Below are 17,590 nucleotides of genomic sequence, written 5' to 3'. Positions count from 1 at the left end.
AATATGGCTTTAGGTCACATATCATTGACTTGTGTCGTTTTAATCATCTTGGTGTCATGATGTATTGGTTTTATTACGCGTAACAATCGTTTTATTATAACGAATTCAAGTGTGACTATCTAATATTCACGTGTCGTTCCCATTTCAGAAACTATTCCACAGCTCTATCGGAAGAGTTGGTGAAACCAATGAAGCATGTCATTGATAACCAATTGAAACTTAGGAAAAAGGTAACAAAAGATTTAATTCATTGACGTGACGAGGTCGTGGAGGTTGAATGCTGTTATGTATTTAAAAAATAATATTTTAGATTGAAGGTAACGTGGACAAAACAACGCGCACTCTCACGGAATGGAGGACAGCGGAAGCAAAATCGAAGAAACAATCCCACACAGCGGCGCGAGAGAATGAGAAGCTGCAAGACGCTACGCTGGAGACGAGGTCTGCTACCCTATGGTGTACTTGACGAAACAATGCTCCTTTTATTTTTTATCTTAGTAGCCAGGACATTTTTTCGATCAAGCTTTTTGGAAGGATCCTTCGTGCTATGCGTTGTTGCGATGCGATTTTGTTCACAGCCACTGCGAATTTTGTCTTTCGGGGGTCATGAACAGCAATGACAACCGCCAAATCGTTTGATTGCAGCCGAATATCCCGCAGTTCGAGTGTAGGTCACATTCCACATTCCATCCTGAGCACGGCCAGGGCTGAGCGACACGCACACGTCACGAGTGAGAAGGACGCCGCTAAGCTGCAGGTGAAGAAGAGGAAGACGGAAGATGCTGTTAAAAAGACTGAATTCGAATACTACAATGTTTGTGTTCACGCTGAACGCTCTAGGTAAGAAGACGGACTTTGCTTGAGCAGTCGACAGCACACGTTGCAATATGGTATCTATTACAACTGGATAGATGTCACAATATCTCCGCCTTGATGTGCCGTCGGCTGAACTTCCGATCTTTAATGTACCTATCGAATGGTAAAATAAAACGTCTCGAATATTTACAGACTAGAATGGGAGTCGGGAGTGGTGAAAGGTGCTGGTATGCTGGAGTCTCTTGAAGAAGAGAGGCTGGCTCAGTTGAAAGCCTCCGCCGACTGTTACTTGAGGCTGACGGCTGCTGTACCTCCTCAGTTAGCTGAAGTGAGTACAAAAGTTTACCACATATTGATTTAATAATAACTCGGGTTCTTCTCTCTCTGAATGTCTTGACTCACAAAGACATTAGCCCCACCTCTCTTTCCAAGTGCTGCAAGCCATTGAAGGGCAAGTTTGACCCAAGTAAAGGTCTGCAGATTGCATTAATAACTTCTTTCATTCCAGTCAACAAATACGTTAGTGGGTCCAATAAACAACGCGAACGCGAACGTGGACATGCGAGTGGTGCGAGGAGTGCGCTCGGTCCCAGCAGGCGCCAGCGAGCAACTGCTGCCAGACTTCTACTGCGAGCACACCACTCTTGCGATGAACAGGGAACGACGGAAGCAGGTACGCTCGCCATTGAGTTAACCTAGTACGGCATCTAGTAGGCATGCGAGTGGTGCGAGGAGTGTGCTCCATACCTGCTGGTGCTAGTGACTACTACTGACTTATACTGCAAGCTCACCACGCTGGCTACGAATAGGGAACGACGGAAGCAGGTAGGATTGCCCATAAACCAATGGAGAACAATTGTTGTACGCTTGGTTTTCAAGTGCTGGAGAAACATCAGCTCAATAAAAGACAATCGTTAGTTTGTTTGCCCTTGAACCACTGGAGAACTATCAGCTGAAACAAAAAGCAATCGTGTGTTTGACTGTCTGATACTCGTAAAACCATCGATGTGTGCTCTACGCTTGACTTAGTACTGGAGATGGACAACCATCTCTTCGGCTTTGGCCGTTTTAATAGCTTTCCTCTTCAGTTGACTTGATGATGTGATGACAGTTATGTAGTTACTGATCTTATTGTAATGTAGGATGCTGTAAGTACTCGTATTTCTTAGTAACTTTCGATCGTATGGTTAAAACTGGAGTCATAGCCAAACTGTAAAGTTTGATTAGTGCTCCTCGGAATCGAACCCAGGTCTTATAAATACCAGAAGATTCGTGAATGTTGAATTGTAGACAATTACGAAGATGTTATTCATTAGAAATGGACAAGTTAAAACAATAGGAAAATGAATATTGATCATTGGGATCTTCGTCATGCTCACGTCACCTACTACCTACCTATCTGAGAAAAACATCATCGTATTATTGTTTTCAAGTTTTGTTCGTTAATGCTTGTAAAAGATGCCACAAATATCAAAAGAATTACTTACCATGTAGTACTAGTATTATATTATCTGTGCATGTAGAGTCGCAAAATGGTAAAATTCAGTTTCCATTTTGGTCTGAATTGTTTAACATGCTCTACTTTTTTGCGAAATGAGCGCGTGGCAATCCTATGAATAACAGAGTCCATCATTCCATGCAATTCAACGATAATTAACACCAATGTCATAGGTTAATCGAGCTAAATTTGTTTGCAGGCGCTGATGAAAATCCTTCAATTAGTCAAACAGGATATAGATAGAGAGCGCAAGTCCAAGCAAGGATTGGAGAAGTTGTCTATGGCCATGAAGCAGACGCCTACCTTCGGTAGCGACGACTCGCAGCAAAACGTAGCGGACAAACTATATCACGTAAGATAGTGTTTAACTATGAGACAAGGTCTATGCCAATCATTAGTGATAATTCGCAATGCGGGTTTGCTAATAGCACCCTGTGTGTAGGAACACATAGCATTATCTCATAATTACTCTACTCTTTTGTCCAACCCGGAACTTTAATGAATCTGTGTTTTATTCTACCAGGATGTTTAGTGATGCCATTTTGTTTTGCAGGTAAGATCTATGCTGACGTATTTAGAAGCTATCAGATACAAGATCACCACCAGCCTGAACGAATTGGACAGCAGGCCACCGATACAGCACCCGCTCGCCACTCACATACAAATCGTGAGGGACAAGCAAGGGCTACAACAAAGTATACTGAAGGTAACACACATTATTTTCAGTTCAAATTATCTGTAGGTAGATGACACTAATTGTTTAAGTATTAGACCACATTACATACTCTAGTACGTACGACTAATTTACCTCAATTATCTAAATGAGGTAGAGTCACGCAAACTCACTGGATTTCCCCCATACAAAGTGTCATAAAACGTCATCATAATACAACGTTGAATGATATAACATGCTAGAGACCAGCAGTAAATAATTGTAGTTACCTACTTCTACTCTTAGCCACACCTAAAGAATCATTTGACAATAAATGTCTTTTTCCCCAGGTACCCCCATGGCTGCAAGCGGACTACCAGAACGAGGTGAACAAAAACCTGCAGCCAAACTACACGGCGTTGACCAAAAGCGTGAACGGAGGTGAAGAAAGAGAGCGCCGAGACTCCATCATGAGTCGAGCGTCCAGTAAACTCCGCATAGAACACCTATCGTTCAGAAGGAACACTGAGAACAAGAGCGCCCCAGTGACGCCTGTATGTGTGGAGATTCCAACCCCACCTATAAAGCCCTCCACTCCAGACGCCCCACTTCCACCAGAAAGCCCGCTGGATTGGAGCGAAAGGGGCGCGGGAGATGGGCTGTCAAATCAACACGACAGTGATTTTGGTAAGTTACATACCTCAACTGTACTGGCAAGTGCCATGCCTATTAGAAAAACCATAACTGAAGATGCTCCGACTAGAATAATCCGACACAGAAGATAGGTCAGCTCTATCTGAAGTAGTGCAGAGGTCACCAAGCTATCAAATCATATCAACTTTTATTTGCCGTTCAAAAGTTGGAACTTAATTTCTTCTGTGTCAAAAGAACATTCACCTCAATCTAGGTTATTATGTAAATAGGGCGGCGATAATGCTTTGCATAACTTTTAAGATTTTAAACATTAATTAGTATTGACATTCGATGCCGAATAAAGAAAAATTGCGTGATCTGAGTAGAGCTAAGTTTCTGAAATGATACAAGATATTCTGGCTTGTGTAATTTAGCTGGTCATTTTGCGCTGTTAATGTAAAATTATTTGGACGCTCTAACCAAATCCATTATCCTTCTAAATCCAAAGCCCCTTCTAAATCTCCACCATCTTCCAGATGAGTTCTCGTCCCAAAGCGACAGCTCCACGGACTTGACTGACATGATAAAGAACGATGCAGAAGACGCTCCTGCGCCGGCGCCGACCGTCGGCAAATGCCGCGCGCTCTACACCTACGAGGCCAGGCTTAACGATGAATTAACTCTCACACCAGGTAATTAAAAATACCTACGTACCTACTGAACGTAAAACACGCAGAGTAAATTAGTTCCGAGAACTGATTATTTGTAATCGTCGTAATGTCGACGTTTTACAAACAAAGTATGTCGAACTTGGTGGGACGGAGCGGAGGCTGGACTAGAGAACGTCCCAGAAAGAGTAATATCCACTCCGCTTTGGTGGAAAACGGGCCTTATGGGTCATACATTTTTGTGTTTCGAAAATAAAGTTATGGATGACGAAAATGTACGCACATCCAACTAAACACTGTGGCGTCTTATGTAGTTTATTATTGACGCTATACAAAATCATTGATGTACTGTTGACTATATAAAAATTGTAAATATTTGCTAAGCGAATTACTTACCTAGGGGAAAGTAGTACGAGTTGATCCCCTTAAGCGGGAATCGCTGTAAAATACACATTTTTCAAGGTAAACCAAAAATAAAGACGATTACTACTAGTATATTTATCTATCCAACTTTCCTTATACTCCAAACCAGAAATTAATTGAGGTTTCATTAAAATATTTCATTTTTTGCAAAACCTTACCAAGTGATCATCTTGTACACCCCTGTGGGTAAGATGATCCCCAGGTCGGGGTAAGATGATCCCTATGATTCTGTTCTATGATCTATTCATTTCTGGTTATATTCCTTTCGGAGTACCTAATTATGCGAACAAATCGTTAAAAAGTTAGAAAAGAAAAACATTTACGAATTAAATTACAAAAATAACAGATTCTTTCTTAGTACCTGCTAAAAAGCGTTTAAATAATTTAAACGCTTTTTGGCTGGAGCTGTGTTGAATATATCACAAATAAATTCACCTGCTTCATCACCCTCTATCCCAGCACATGCTTTATGGCCCCATTTTCCACATGCATAACATTTTATCCATCCTTTACCCTTGGTATCGCTTAAAAACTTTTCTGTTCAGTACAGCCACTCAGTATCATCTCTTTCAGACTCAGGTGAGTTATATGAAGTTCTCTTACTTTTATTTCACTTCCCTTTACCTACTCCATTGACTTTTTTGTTTTAATTCCCAGGGATCATCTCGTACATATAGGAAGGGATCATCTTGACCCAAGTCCCACTTTTTGTTAAATATTTGCTCAAATAATCTACAAGTACGCGGCTACGTTTTTATGGCCAAAATATTAAAATTAAACATAATAGAAAGCCTAACGACAACAGTAATTTCATTTAACATTGTTTGAATAAAAGTAACATAAGCTCAAAGTCATGCCTATTTTAGATCAGAAGTACACAATTTTTCTTTTTTCTCGTCAAATTCGATGTATCGCTCACGCCACCATTACGATTTGACTGAGGCGGGGATGTGTCCAGAGATATGTTTTACCAGTGAAAGAAACTAAATGACATTAGTGGTTTCAGCACAATCGCGAAAGATCATCTTACCCCAGGGGATCAACTCGTACTACTTTCCCCTACTGTAGTTTTCTTTCAGTGTACGTACCTACTTGTGTATTTTTTGTTAAAATTAAGTCCTTCTTAGTAAAAAAATCTGCAATAACAATTGTTTGGCCAGTTTACACCATGCGAATGACCGTAATAATGTTCTCTAGGTAGGAAAATTAAGTATAACTAATGCACCCTCTGTTCCAGGGGACATCATCAACATCCACGAGAAGCAGGACGACGGCTGGTGGACCGGAGACCTGAACGGCTGCTACGGCATCTTCCCTTCGTCCTATGTAGAAGAAATTACTACCTGCATATGAGAATGTATGATCGAAATTGTATAATCTTAGGCCTTTATTCACAAAAACTGGAACAGACTTGAAACAGTTTCACTAAAACGCTGTTTTGTTTCTTCATTCTTATGCTCGGGCCACACTAACATCGCCAATGATAGCCACCCACTTTAGCGCGTTAAAAATTATCGCAATAATGGACATTGACGTTAGCCGTTAGTGTGGCCCGAGCATTATGGAATCAATCAATTTGACAGTGACTTTTTGAAGCTTTATAGAGATTCTACTTAAATCGTGGTTCTCAAAACCAAGTTGTGGCCAAAATAAAAGAAGAAGAAGAGATTCTACTTAAATAAAACTTTTTTTTTGTGAATAAGGGAGTGAAAGGTTAATTTAAAACTCCCTCTCTAGTGTGAGCATATAAGATATGAGGCAGACGACAAAAAAGAAACCAAGACATGTTACAACAAGCAAAGATATATACAGCCCATATTTTGTCCAGAAGTGGTGGTAGGGCAAGCTATATTTGGGTCGTATAAGTGCCCTGGAAAGGGCCTATGTACTGAATAAAATATTTGAATATGCCCTGGGCAAACGGCGCATACGTGGGGTCAAATGTTAAAAGTATCACCTCAGAGAAAAATAATTATTCAGAGCTAGCTTGATTGATGCGACTTCTTAGAATCCCATTTCTGCATTGCGCACCAATGTTCTCTTACGTACAGGAAGTAGAGGAACATATTGGAGACTAGCACTCAAAAACAACGTATGGAAAAAGATATTCTACGCGGGTTACCTAAAATTTGGTAAAAATGTCAATAAAATAATCACATAAATAGTAGAGGGAGTATGTAATACCTATACGTATACTTTATTATATCAATTTTATGCAAACATTATTTGAACTTAGTGGGAAAAATACGCATAATGGTATTTTTATGCTAAACAACGCCATCTGTTTACTGACTTAAAGCAGTTTAATTTGTCTTACGTTATGATGAATGAAAGTAAGACATCTGAGCAAATATTATATTTTATTTTTAAATAAGTGAAAATGTATATAATGTATTATGTTATAGAAGTAGATCAAAATGAAACATTTTCGTTGAACGAAGTAACAAATATTGCATCAAAACTGAAAACGAGTGAGAGTTTAAAGTAATATATTAATCATCACAGTAAATTATATCTTAACTGTTAATATCACTACAATAACATCTGTGTAAGGAATTATTTAATTAGTCAAAATAAATATAAATCGGTTGACAACTGTATAAAATCAACAATAGAATAAGCGTATGTTTATATAATATTATTTGAAATGAATGTATGTGCTGATATTGTGATTAATATTTCACTAAAGATGTAAATTATTATATACGCATAAAGAATAAACCAAAGCGTTGTTTAATGTTGAAATAAAATGTTTAAGAATAAAAAGTTATATTATTTTATAGCATGATGAAAAAATACATACCTTTAAGGAAAATTTATTTTTATAAATAATGTTTTGTGCACTGTAAATTAATAATACTCTTAATAGAAAAAATACAAGTTAGGCAGGCCAGAGGAACACGTTCGTTTACAACGTTCAGTGCAGTATGGTCCTGTCCTGTAGGTACAATAAAAAAACTTTGATTTTGGCATCGGGGTTAAAGTATATCAAAAAACCAATTTTGTGAGATGACAACATATTGTTTAATAAAATAATGTTCTTACATTACACAGTGTATGTTGGCAAGAAGGGACCTCTGTCCAAAAATATCTAGAACTAAATCCGTGTTACTTATTTTATCATTATCCAGCTTATTTTCACATTCTAAAAGATACCAATCATACCGATACCAAATACTATTTATGTTATTTATACAGGTTTTATGATGTCTAATAACAATATTAATCAATTGACACGTAATAAATGTGAATTTTAGTGTTACAGAAGCATTTATTGTCCATGCGTTGAAAAGTTTCGATATAGTAAGTATATCAGAATATATGGCAGTGTTCTTAAAATACATAATATCGATGGTACAGTGCGACCAATGAGGGCTATAGTTTCTAAAATACTTAACAGTTGGCACCACTGGCTATTGACACGCCTCTACTCTACACTGGCGCCATTCTGATGAGTGAAACGATAGATCCTGGGCCCCGATTGCGCTAAATATTTTCAACTACAACGCAACTAGACGACGAACGGAAATCACAAATTCGTATCGCGGTGTCGCTTTGACAGCTAGTTCAAACGAAAACAAAACGCAACTGCTTCTTTGTGTAAAAGCTGAAAGAAAGCTACTTTTTTTCAAACGCAAGTCAAACGCCTTCACGAACACGCTGTGTTTTCGTGAAAAAATAAGGTTTTCGGACTTTTAATGGAAAGTGATTAAATCCGTTGTTTTCTTTGTTTGCGCGTGAACTTTACTGTCTTTACCGCAATACCGAATTTGCACCTCAGCTGGAATGAAAAACGGAGCGCAACTGGAGAAGAAGCGCCAATGAATTGGAGACGTTAAAAATTAGACCACCAATCGGGGCACTGCTACCGCTTCAGCACTCACCAATTGGCGCCACTGTCTTCGCCACTCGCAAGTAAGTGATCTTACTCTACAGCGGCGCCAACTGGTGAGCGCTAAAACGACAGCCCTCATTACTGTGAGTCGAAAGAAAGTCTTATTATTGAATTACTACAATATTTAAATTTATAAATCACTTACCAAACATTAGGTAAATTTTGGACGCATACATTAAACTTTATTGTAGGCAAGAATGCTATTAAACGAAATCATTTAATTTACCGAGAGAAGCAAAGTTAAAAAAAAAACTGCTGACGTGTATTTAAATTGATTACTATTATTTTTCACCAGCAGACAAGAAGTTTGAAGATAAGATATTACATTATTATCAAGATTTTTGCTATATCATAAGACTGAAATCTTAACGGTATGAGGTGCTAGATGATTTCACTCACGCATATTACCTTTTACAAGCCCATAGTCTAATTAATAACTCGGTACAAATTAGATTAATTAGAGGACCATTTTAAACTTTTTTTAATAATCACTTATGATTTTTATTAATTAAATACAGCGTTCCAAAACTTCAAAACTTTTATGCCTAATTTATTCTACCCATATTATAATAATAGGCGCTATTCACTTATTTCATTAAAATACCGTGACTTTGTCACTGTACATTGTAATCGCTAATGTTTTAGACAAATTGATAACATTTCACAATTAGTACAAAAACATTCAATTTATAACGAAGTTAAAGCGCGCCTAAATGTCTTGGTCCAATGATATCTTGCTACCGCTTATACCTAGCAGTTGGTACCACTGGCGATTGACATGCCCTTCTCTATAGTGGCGCCATCCTGGTGAGTGCATATGCGATAGTCTTCCTACCGCTTTAGCGCTCACCAGTGTCACTGTAGGTAGAATAAGGTCACTGTCATTGGTTGGATAGTGGCGAAGACAGAGGCGCCAAAACGATTCGTTGGTTCCTATGTCGGAGTTTTGAAAACAAGAACACAAACTGCATGAAAGTGTATCCACATTGCGCCAGTTACTTGCACAAGCCGTTAACAGGCATGCAAGCAACTGGGGGCGTAGTGTGAGTTTACGTCAAACGCGTTCGATAGGTATCAACTGCGGTAAAAAATATGAAGATTTTAGTTCTGGAAAGTTTCCGCTAAGGGCGCTGTACCATCCGTCATACATTTAATGACACTTTTTTACGCAGTTGATATCGAATGCGTTTGACGTAAACTCACACTAAGTACGCCCCCTGTTCTGTTTTATTTTAATTATACATCACTTTTTTGTGTCGTCATTTAGAAACAAATGGTAAATATACGAAATGTTGTCAATTTGTCATAATTACTTATTTACACATGGTACCGGTACCGATTGCAGACATTGAAAGTTATTTCATACTCTGATCACATTCCTTTTCGTTTATTTATATGCATAATTACATCTACACTATTTACCAATTTCATGAATAACTGTTAAATTCTCGTGTGATTGGACTGGACTAATCTGCCCTTACGAATATGCCTTATGTTATACAGCTAATCATATAAATACGGGTTAAAATATATTATGTCATTATAATACACAAAAATTGTGGCAGCCATTTTTGTTGCCAACATGCGTTTTGATCTTACACACACTACTACAACCCGATCGAGTTACTGCGCACCTGGTAGCCGTGACGTCACATCGACGCTCGGTACGGATGGGGCGAACGCGAGTAGCTGTACGGATGACGGTACGAGGGAGTCGCATTCCAGCGAGGTACGCAGTTAGCTCGGTCGGGTTGTAATCTGCACAATCGTTTGTTACTAACTGTAAACAATATAATAAATTAGTTGATAAATATTCCAACTCAAAAGTAGCTGCTTATTACAAAAATAAATATTAAATAAACAATAATTACATTCTTACGTGACAGTTTAATTAAATTAGACAAAACCGTTATAAACAAAAAGCGCCACAATAAAGCAGTAATATATCGGAAAATAACTTTAGTTTAAAACCACGGCTATATGGGTTATAGTTATAATACAACACACACGAGTTTAATGCAAACCATCTTTAATTCCTACTTTTATTTATGATACATGATGATATGAAACAGAACTTAATTAGTAAGCAAAAAGTTTTATTATTGAAGTCAACCTTTAACTATTTTTTTTTCTTTGAGCGTTATGTATTTCAGAGAGATCTATTATATTATATTTAGTAATCTGTACAACACGTAGGTAAACTAACTTATTGTATCTTAAGTCTTATTGCATGTAGCTAGGTTTATTGCAGAATATTCAAGGCAGTATGTAACTGGATTAAAATAGTTAAAATACGTTTTACATTAGTATTATTGTTACTTGTACAACCAATTATAGTAACTTACACTCAGCGTCAAATAGTTCGTGACAAAACGGCAAAAAGTTGACAACACAATCTTATTCCAATTGTAACAAAGACATGTTGCGTACTTATTGGCTAATTTGGGTGTCACTAATTATTTGACGCTGACTGTACACATTTTGACAGGGCATCTTGAGAAATACATTGCTAGCGACCTAGATTTGTTTCCTTTTGTACCCTTTGCACCACCGGCCTGCACCACTGGTGGTGCAAAGGGTATTTTTAAATCCCCTTTACACCACCAATAGTGCCGCGCTACCATTAACTGTAAAACGATTTTATCTATAATTATAATTTATATAATATTAACATTATAAAGAGGAAATAATATTTGATTGTTTGTTTGTACTGAATAGGTTCCGAACTACTGGACAGATTTGATAAGTAAGTAAGTAAGTAAGTAAGCATTTATTTGCTGCACACAAAGTCACATACATAGTTTAACAAGATTACATAATTCAATATTTAACATGCACATTCAAAAATAAAAAACAAAATAAATAACAATGAAAAATGAAATAATGTGAGCAGAGTTGCGGCAGCAAAAGGTCTCCCCGTCTCAGCAATGTGTCACAAGCTAATGCCTGGACGCTAACATATATTTCACTATTAAAATCCAAATAATTTTCTGGGTAACAAAGGCTATTAAATATTTTCAAAAGTGTATGTATTAAAGTACCAGGGCAACATAATCATAAAGGAGCTATATCAAATTCTTCTTGGTAGACCCGAGATATAAACATGTATCATAAAATAGCTCCTTTATCGTTATGTTGCCCTGGTACTAATTATTCGTTGTATGTAGGCCCGGGGTATCGTGGGTCTGAAGTGAAATGTTTATAGCCACGTGTTAAGTTTTTCATATTATTTTATTCTTGAATCATTCAAGTATTTGTGTCTTGTAGTCATCATTTCATGTTGATGAGGTGATGATGAAAGGTAAACAACTCCTAAACGCTGTTCCATGCATACAGCCACGCATCACACATCATGTTATTAGGCTAAACACAAATATAAAAAAACAGAACTGCTGAACTTGACGCTTCAATTTCCCACCAAGAATTCCCCTCGAAGTTTCAATACGTTTATTGCACTGCAATAAATAAATTAAAACTTTTAGGTAGGTTTTGATTAATTTACAACATACAGTCTACTACTAGTTTCACAGTCGATGGTAGTACAGCACTATTTGTTGGTGGTGCAAGAGGGATTTAAAAATACCCTTTGCACCACCAGTGGTGCAGGCCGGTGGTGCAAAGGGTACAAAAGGGATTTGATTTGCTTTTGCCGATTTGTTTAAATACTTTTTTTTATTCTTCGGTTTACAATTTTTTCTTTTAATTCTACACTTACCAGCGATAAAATTACAGTCCGGCTATAATAAATTTTAAGTAAGTAATGTTTTTCCGTCAATTATAAAAAAGGTTACAAAAATCACTCGGCGTTAGTTAAGGCTGGAACGATCACTTTAGGTTTTTCAATATAAGGTTTATTGTATAATACCGTTATTGCGTCAATTATGTAGAAATATAATACCTAATAAATAACAATAAATATGACTTCGTTTTTATTGTTATCAATAGGTTACTTTTAATAGGTTACGTTTAAAAACTTTTACTCTAAAAAAGCATTTACCCCTTTTGGTTCATAATTTATACGGTTTCTAGAAAGGAATAAAGAAATTAAGTTTTTTTCCTCTTTATTTTATTTAGGAGCTTAAGAAATAAAGTTAAAAGGCCGATATCATTACCAAATAATATTATCTCATAATTTTTAAAATTTGTACAAGGGTCATAAATTGTCAACATAATTATTATCAGACCTAAAATCTAGCTCAGCTATGACTTACTCTCACTTTAAGGACTGATGCTATATTGGTATAATCTACAATTCAGATCATGTTTGTAACGTCATTACGTAGTAATAATATCTATTTAAGAGGATAAAATACGCAATGTTTCATATTTTTGCGTTTTCTAATCAACATTTATGCTGTCACCAGTTTCCACGATTACATAATTATGCAATATGCATCACATCAATAGGTATTACTGTGACGAATTGCGCACTAACTGAATTATACCTAAATTAATGTTGAATTGAAGTAGGTTTTACTTACGTTGGCAGTGTATATTTCCGTTTATTCTTTTATACGTTTATCTAACACAGTATTTTAGTTCATAATTTTATATCATTAAGGTCCATCCACTAATGACTATAATAAACTGATGCTCTTGGACGCGATACTTATTGTTCCGTGAAATTAGTTGACTAATCTCAGGCCAAATCGAGGTCGATGTTCGAATGATATGATACATGTGACATTAAGAATATACATACAGTGACCGTCAAATAGTTCGTGACACCCAAAGTGACCAAAAATTTGACAATACATGTACAACTTATTGGCTACTTTGGATGTCACGAAATATTTTACTCTGACTGTACACAGAATTAACAGGGGGCTTAGTGCGAGTTTGTATCAAACGTATTATTATATCGAGTGCGTCAAAAAAGTCTATAAAGATTGTAGTTCTTGAAAGGATCCGCTAGGGACGCTGTACAATCCGTCATACATACATTTAATGACATTTTGTTACGCAGTCTCAATATCGAATACGTTTGATATAAACTCACACTAAGCCGCCAGATAGCATTAGTTATGTATGTATGTATGACTTATGTGAGTGACAGACGAGTACGTAATCAAACACTATCAGAGGCGCACCGAGGACTGGTGCCTTTGAGGCTACTGAGTGATCGCATGTATGCGCCATTGTGTCATACAAACTTTACGGTCGGAGCAATACGTCACTGGGATGAGTTTGTTTTTCTAAGGCGAAAATTGGGCACGCGCCGATGTCGCACTTCTATGCCCAATATTTAAAAATACCTTTACCATCCTGTACATGAAGACAATGAATTTGATTCAAAATAAATGCCAAGTCAAATCTAGAGACGAATTCAATTTTAATTTGAAAAGAATTTATTTAATTGTGTTCAGTGAGGGAGTTACTATGTTTTTTTTGAGAGAGGATGTTTGAGTTAATAGGAGAAATAAAACAAACGTAATAAAACTAAATAGGTACATTCAATAAAATAATATACACAACATAACATAACATCAATAAAATAGTCTTAAGAATACAAAAGACCTTATAAATTAAAAAAGACAATCTCAGATAGTTATGATGTTTAAACACAAGCTATTAGATTTTATTTAATCTTAATAGTACCACCAAACTTAGAGAAATTAGGTGAATTTCGAAAAAGGTGCAATATTTTTTCTCATATCAACGAATTTCAATGGCTGCTTCATAGAATAAAGCTGTTTTTTATATTATACCAAACACGGATTTTAGAATTTTACAAAAACACATAAAATAAAAAATCTAATGGCTTGTTTCTACTTGTCAGTCCTGTGTTTCATGCACACACAGCTGCAAGTTAAGATATTGAATAATACAAATTCATTGAGCGAAGCATGATGCAATGAGGATCATTTCGATTTTTAGCTGTGAATGCAGATTTATAGGGCTAAGAAATCCTTAATACACAGTCCAAAAATTTTTGTTCTACGACAAAAATTGACGAAGTTATGGCCAAATTACTAAAAAAGTTCACTGACCGCCCGGCGCGGGGACGATGACGTCATTATATCCGATCCGAACGCTGCCGGCGTACTGCGTGGATAGAAAATATTTTTTTCTAGCCAAACTATCAGTTTTAGAGAAAAACTTGTAATGACATTTATTCATCAGAATAAAGTAAGCTATCGATAGGTAATTTTTAAAAATAGAAATTGTGAAAAATAACGCAAAAAATCCATACGCTCATACGGTTCAATGGAACGCAGAGACGCGATTGGGGCACAAATTGGGGTCTCCGCGGTGGTATATTTGCCGATTTATTAAAATAAAGTGTTCATAAGTGTTGTTAGAGTCATATCTTCTTCCAAGTTAAATATAAAAATGTATAAGTATTAAATTATTTACTTCTAACAATAAGGTATAGCTGAGGCAGATACACTCTGCCTAGGCTCTAAGACATTGCTATGAAGATCATTTCGATGTACACGCAATACCTACCTGTTATTTAGTTTTTCTGAGTTAAACCTACGTACCTAGCTATCTATTCGCCGTTCCCATGGGCGGGCCAGCTGCTGCAGGAACGGACAGCTGCTCCCTCCTATTTAATCTTAGCCTAGAAGCTGGGTATGACTCCCCCTCGGCCAGAAGCTGAGTATTACATACCCCCCCCCCCCCCCCCCCCCCGGCCAGAAACTGGGTATGACTTGACTTCCCCCCTCCCCCCAGGCCAGAAGCTGGGTAAGGCTAGCCCCTCCCCCCAGCCCATAGAAACTGGTTATGACTTGACACCCCCCCCCCCCCCCCCTCCTCCCCCAGGCCAGAAGCTGGGTAAGGCTAGTCCCTTCCCCCAGTCCATAAGCATCCCCCTCGGCCAGAAGCCGGCTATGAATTACCCCCCCCCCCCAGGCCAGAAACTGGGTATGACTTGCCTCTCCCCCCCTCCCACCAAGCCCAGAAGCTGGGTAAGGCTTGCCCCTCCCCCCAGGCTATAAGCTGGGTATGACTTATCCCCCCCCCCTCCAGGCCAGAAACTGGGTATTATTAGCATCATAATATTATGTATTATTATGTTCAATACAAACAATCATTAAGTTACACGCACCCCAACCGCGTCTCCGCATTGCATCGAATCCTATGAAAATGTGGTTTTTGGACATAGCGATACTTATTTTTCACAATTTTTATTTTTTTAAATTACTGGTCGATAGGTTACTTTATTTTGATGAATAAATGTTATTAAAAGTTTTTTTCTAAAACTGATAGTTTAGCTGGAAACAAATATTTTCCATCACAATAGTACGCCGGCTGCGCTCGATTCGGATATAGTGACGTCACGCGGCCCTGCGTACGTTGACTTTTAGCGGCAAAAACGGCCTATGTTTAGTACTTAATATCTTCGTAAGTAATGGTCCGATTTGGATAATTCAAAAAGATATATCTTTCTTATGTCTTAAAGATTAACGTAGATACTAGTTTTATTGAATTTTCTACAACAGTACTGATCCTCATTATAAATAAAAAATTAAATAAAGAATTTCACTAAAGTAATACAACAAAGGAAGCACACTTAACAAACATAAAAGATACAATAATAAAATTAACTAATAAAAATGACAAGTTACATTTGCGTATACGCTAGTGATGTCGGGAGGAAAACGAATACAAAATAGGACTAGAAATGGAGAGTGAACTTTACTTAAAAACAAAAGGAATCGTAGTGTTGACCACCGCGGCACGCGTGTCCCTTACACTGAGCCCTAACTTTCTACCTTACAAGTACAATATATACAAACGTTATCCTTTCTAAATGCAGCTGGGAACCGACATATTTGTGGAATGAATCCATACAAACAGCTAATTAATACATGTCATTCAAAAAGCACAGTTTCATTTATTCAAGAATCTGACCACTTTACTGCCAAAGATCGTCGGTTCACCAAACTCATATACATTGAAATAAAATCAACATCCAAAGACAGTTAGTGCGTAAAAGTTAAAACCATGAAAATAATATTTGTGCTCTTAGCGCTGTAACAACTAAAATAAACTTTGGCCAAATAATAACTTATCACATGTTGAATAGAATGTACGAGTTTTAGTGACCACTTGAACACATTTCCAAATGATAATTATTTTGATATAAATCGAAAACGTAACGCCTTCTAAAAAAGTTACGACATCTTGGTGTTAATCTTAAAAAGAACACTGATCAAAATTGTTTGTTTATACTATAATTTTTTATTAATAATTAAAAAACGTGCTCAAGTGTACACTACCTTTGAGGTTAAAATTATCAATAAATCGTTTAGTATTCAATCGAAAACAACATTATGCTTTGCATTGACGTCAATAAATTGGATAATTTAACATTCAATAAAAATAATCATAATAAAATAAACAAATTACGTAAGTATCGAATCGACATTAATTTTAATTTTCTCAAAATATGTTCGCTACTTAAATTCTTGTATATTACCTTACACTAGACTCTTCATAAGAGGATACCCGTTCATCACATCCAAATCGCAGTGCTTGAAATAATTTCGCTTCAAAATAAATTAAATATATCATTCAAATTGTTATGGACAATTGAAGCATTTCGATTATTCCACGAGGAAATTTTGGCAAGAAAGACATCTACTTAGACATACATAATATAGATATATTATTATAGTAAGACTAAGTCGTATGTAATACATATGGTATGAATTAGATTGTATTCGTGATTCGATTTAGATTTATTGTTGCAGTCATTAGACTGACTATGGATTGCCATTAATATGATTATAGTAATTATTTTTGACGCTTACCGGGTATTTTCACATGTCATAATTTACATCAAAAATTTCGAAGTTTCTTATTTTCCAGTCTATTCATTCCTTTCACTCAAAACGAGATACCCGCATGAGTGACAGAGACCGATATACTCGAAAACACGACGACAACTGACTTTTAAGGGTTTATATTACTTTAATAATTCACTTCGTCGCGTTGATTCTCAAATCACATGAAGTTTTCAGTGCTTTACGTCACAATCAAATCTAAGTTCTAAT

The 17,590-nt window shown here is 36.7% G+C and overlaps 1 protein-coding gene across 4 annotated transcripts in view; it reads left to right on the top strand.

Moving 5' to 3' along the window:
• Nucleotides 1-7,450, top strand: part of LOC135087162 (nostrin) — a 75,607-nt gene extending 68,157 nt beyond the window's left edge. For all 4 annotated transcript variants that reach the window (XM_063982000.1, XM_063981999.1, XM_063982001.1 and 1 more), the window contains 10 exons: nt 149-230; nt 311-441; nt 646-840; nt 1,009-1,144; nt 1,325-1,489; nt 2,514-2,666; nt 2,868-3,020; nt 3,317-3,653; nt 4,136-4,291; nt 5,928-7,450. In XM_063982000.1, coding sequence (XP_063838070.1) covers nt 149-230; nt 311-441; nt 646-840; nt 1,009-1,144; nt 1,325-1,489; nt 2,514-2,666; nt 2,868-3,020; nt 3,317-3,653; nt 4,136-4,291; nt 5,928-6,043 — 1,624 coding nt within the window. In that variant the 3' untranslated portion in view covers nt 6,044-7,450. The remainder of the gene's footprint in view (nt 1-148; nt 231-310; nt 442-645; nt 841-1,008; nt 1,145-1,324; nt 1,490-2,513; nt 2,667-2,867; nt 3,021-3,316; nt 3,654-4,135; nt 4,292-5,927) is intronic.
• The last annotated feature ends 10,140 nt before the right edge of the window (nt 7,451-17,590 follow it).

The sequence above is a fragment of the Ostrinia nubilalis genome, chromosome Z (assembly GCF_963855985.1).
Source record: "Ostrinia nubilalis chromosome Z, ilOstNubi1.1, whole genome shotgun sequence".
Classification (NCBI taxonomy): Eukaryota; Metazoa; Arthropoda; class Insecta; order Lepidoptera; family Crambidae; genus Ostrinia; species Ostrinia nubilalis.
This window is presented reverse-complemented; position numbering and strand designations above follow the sequence as displayed.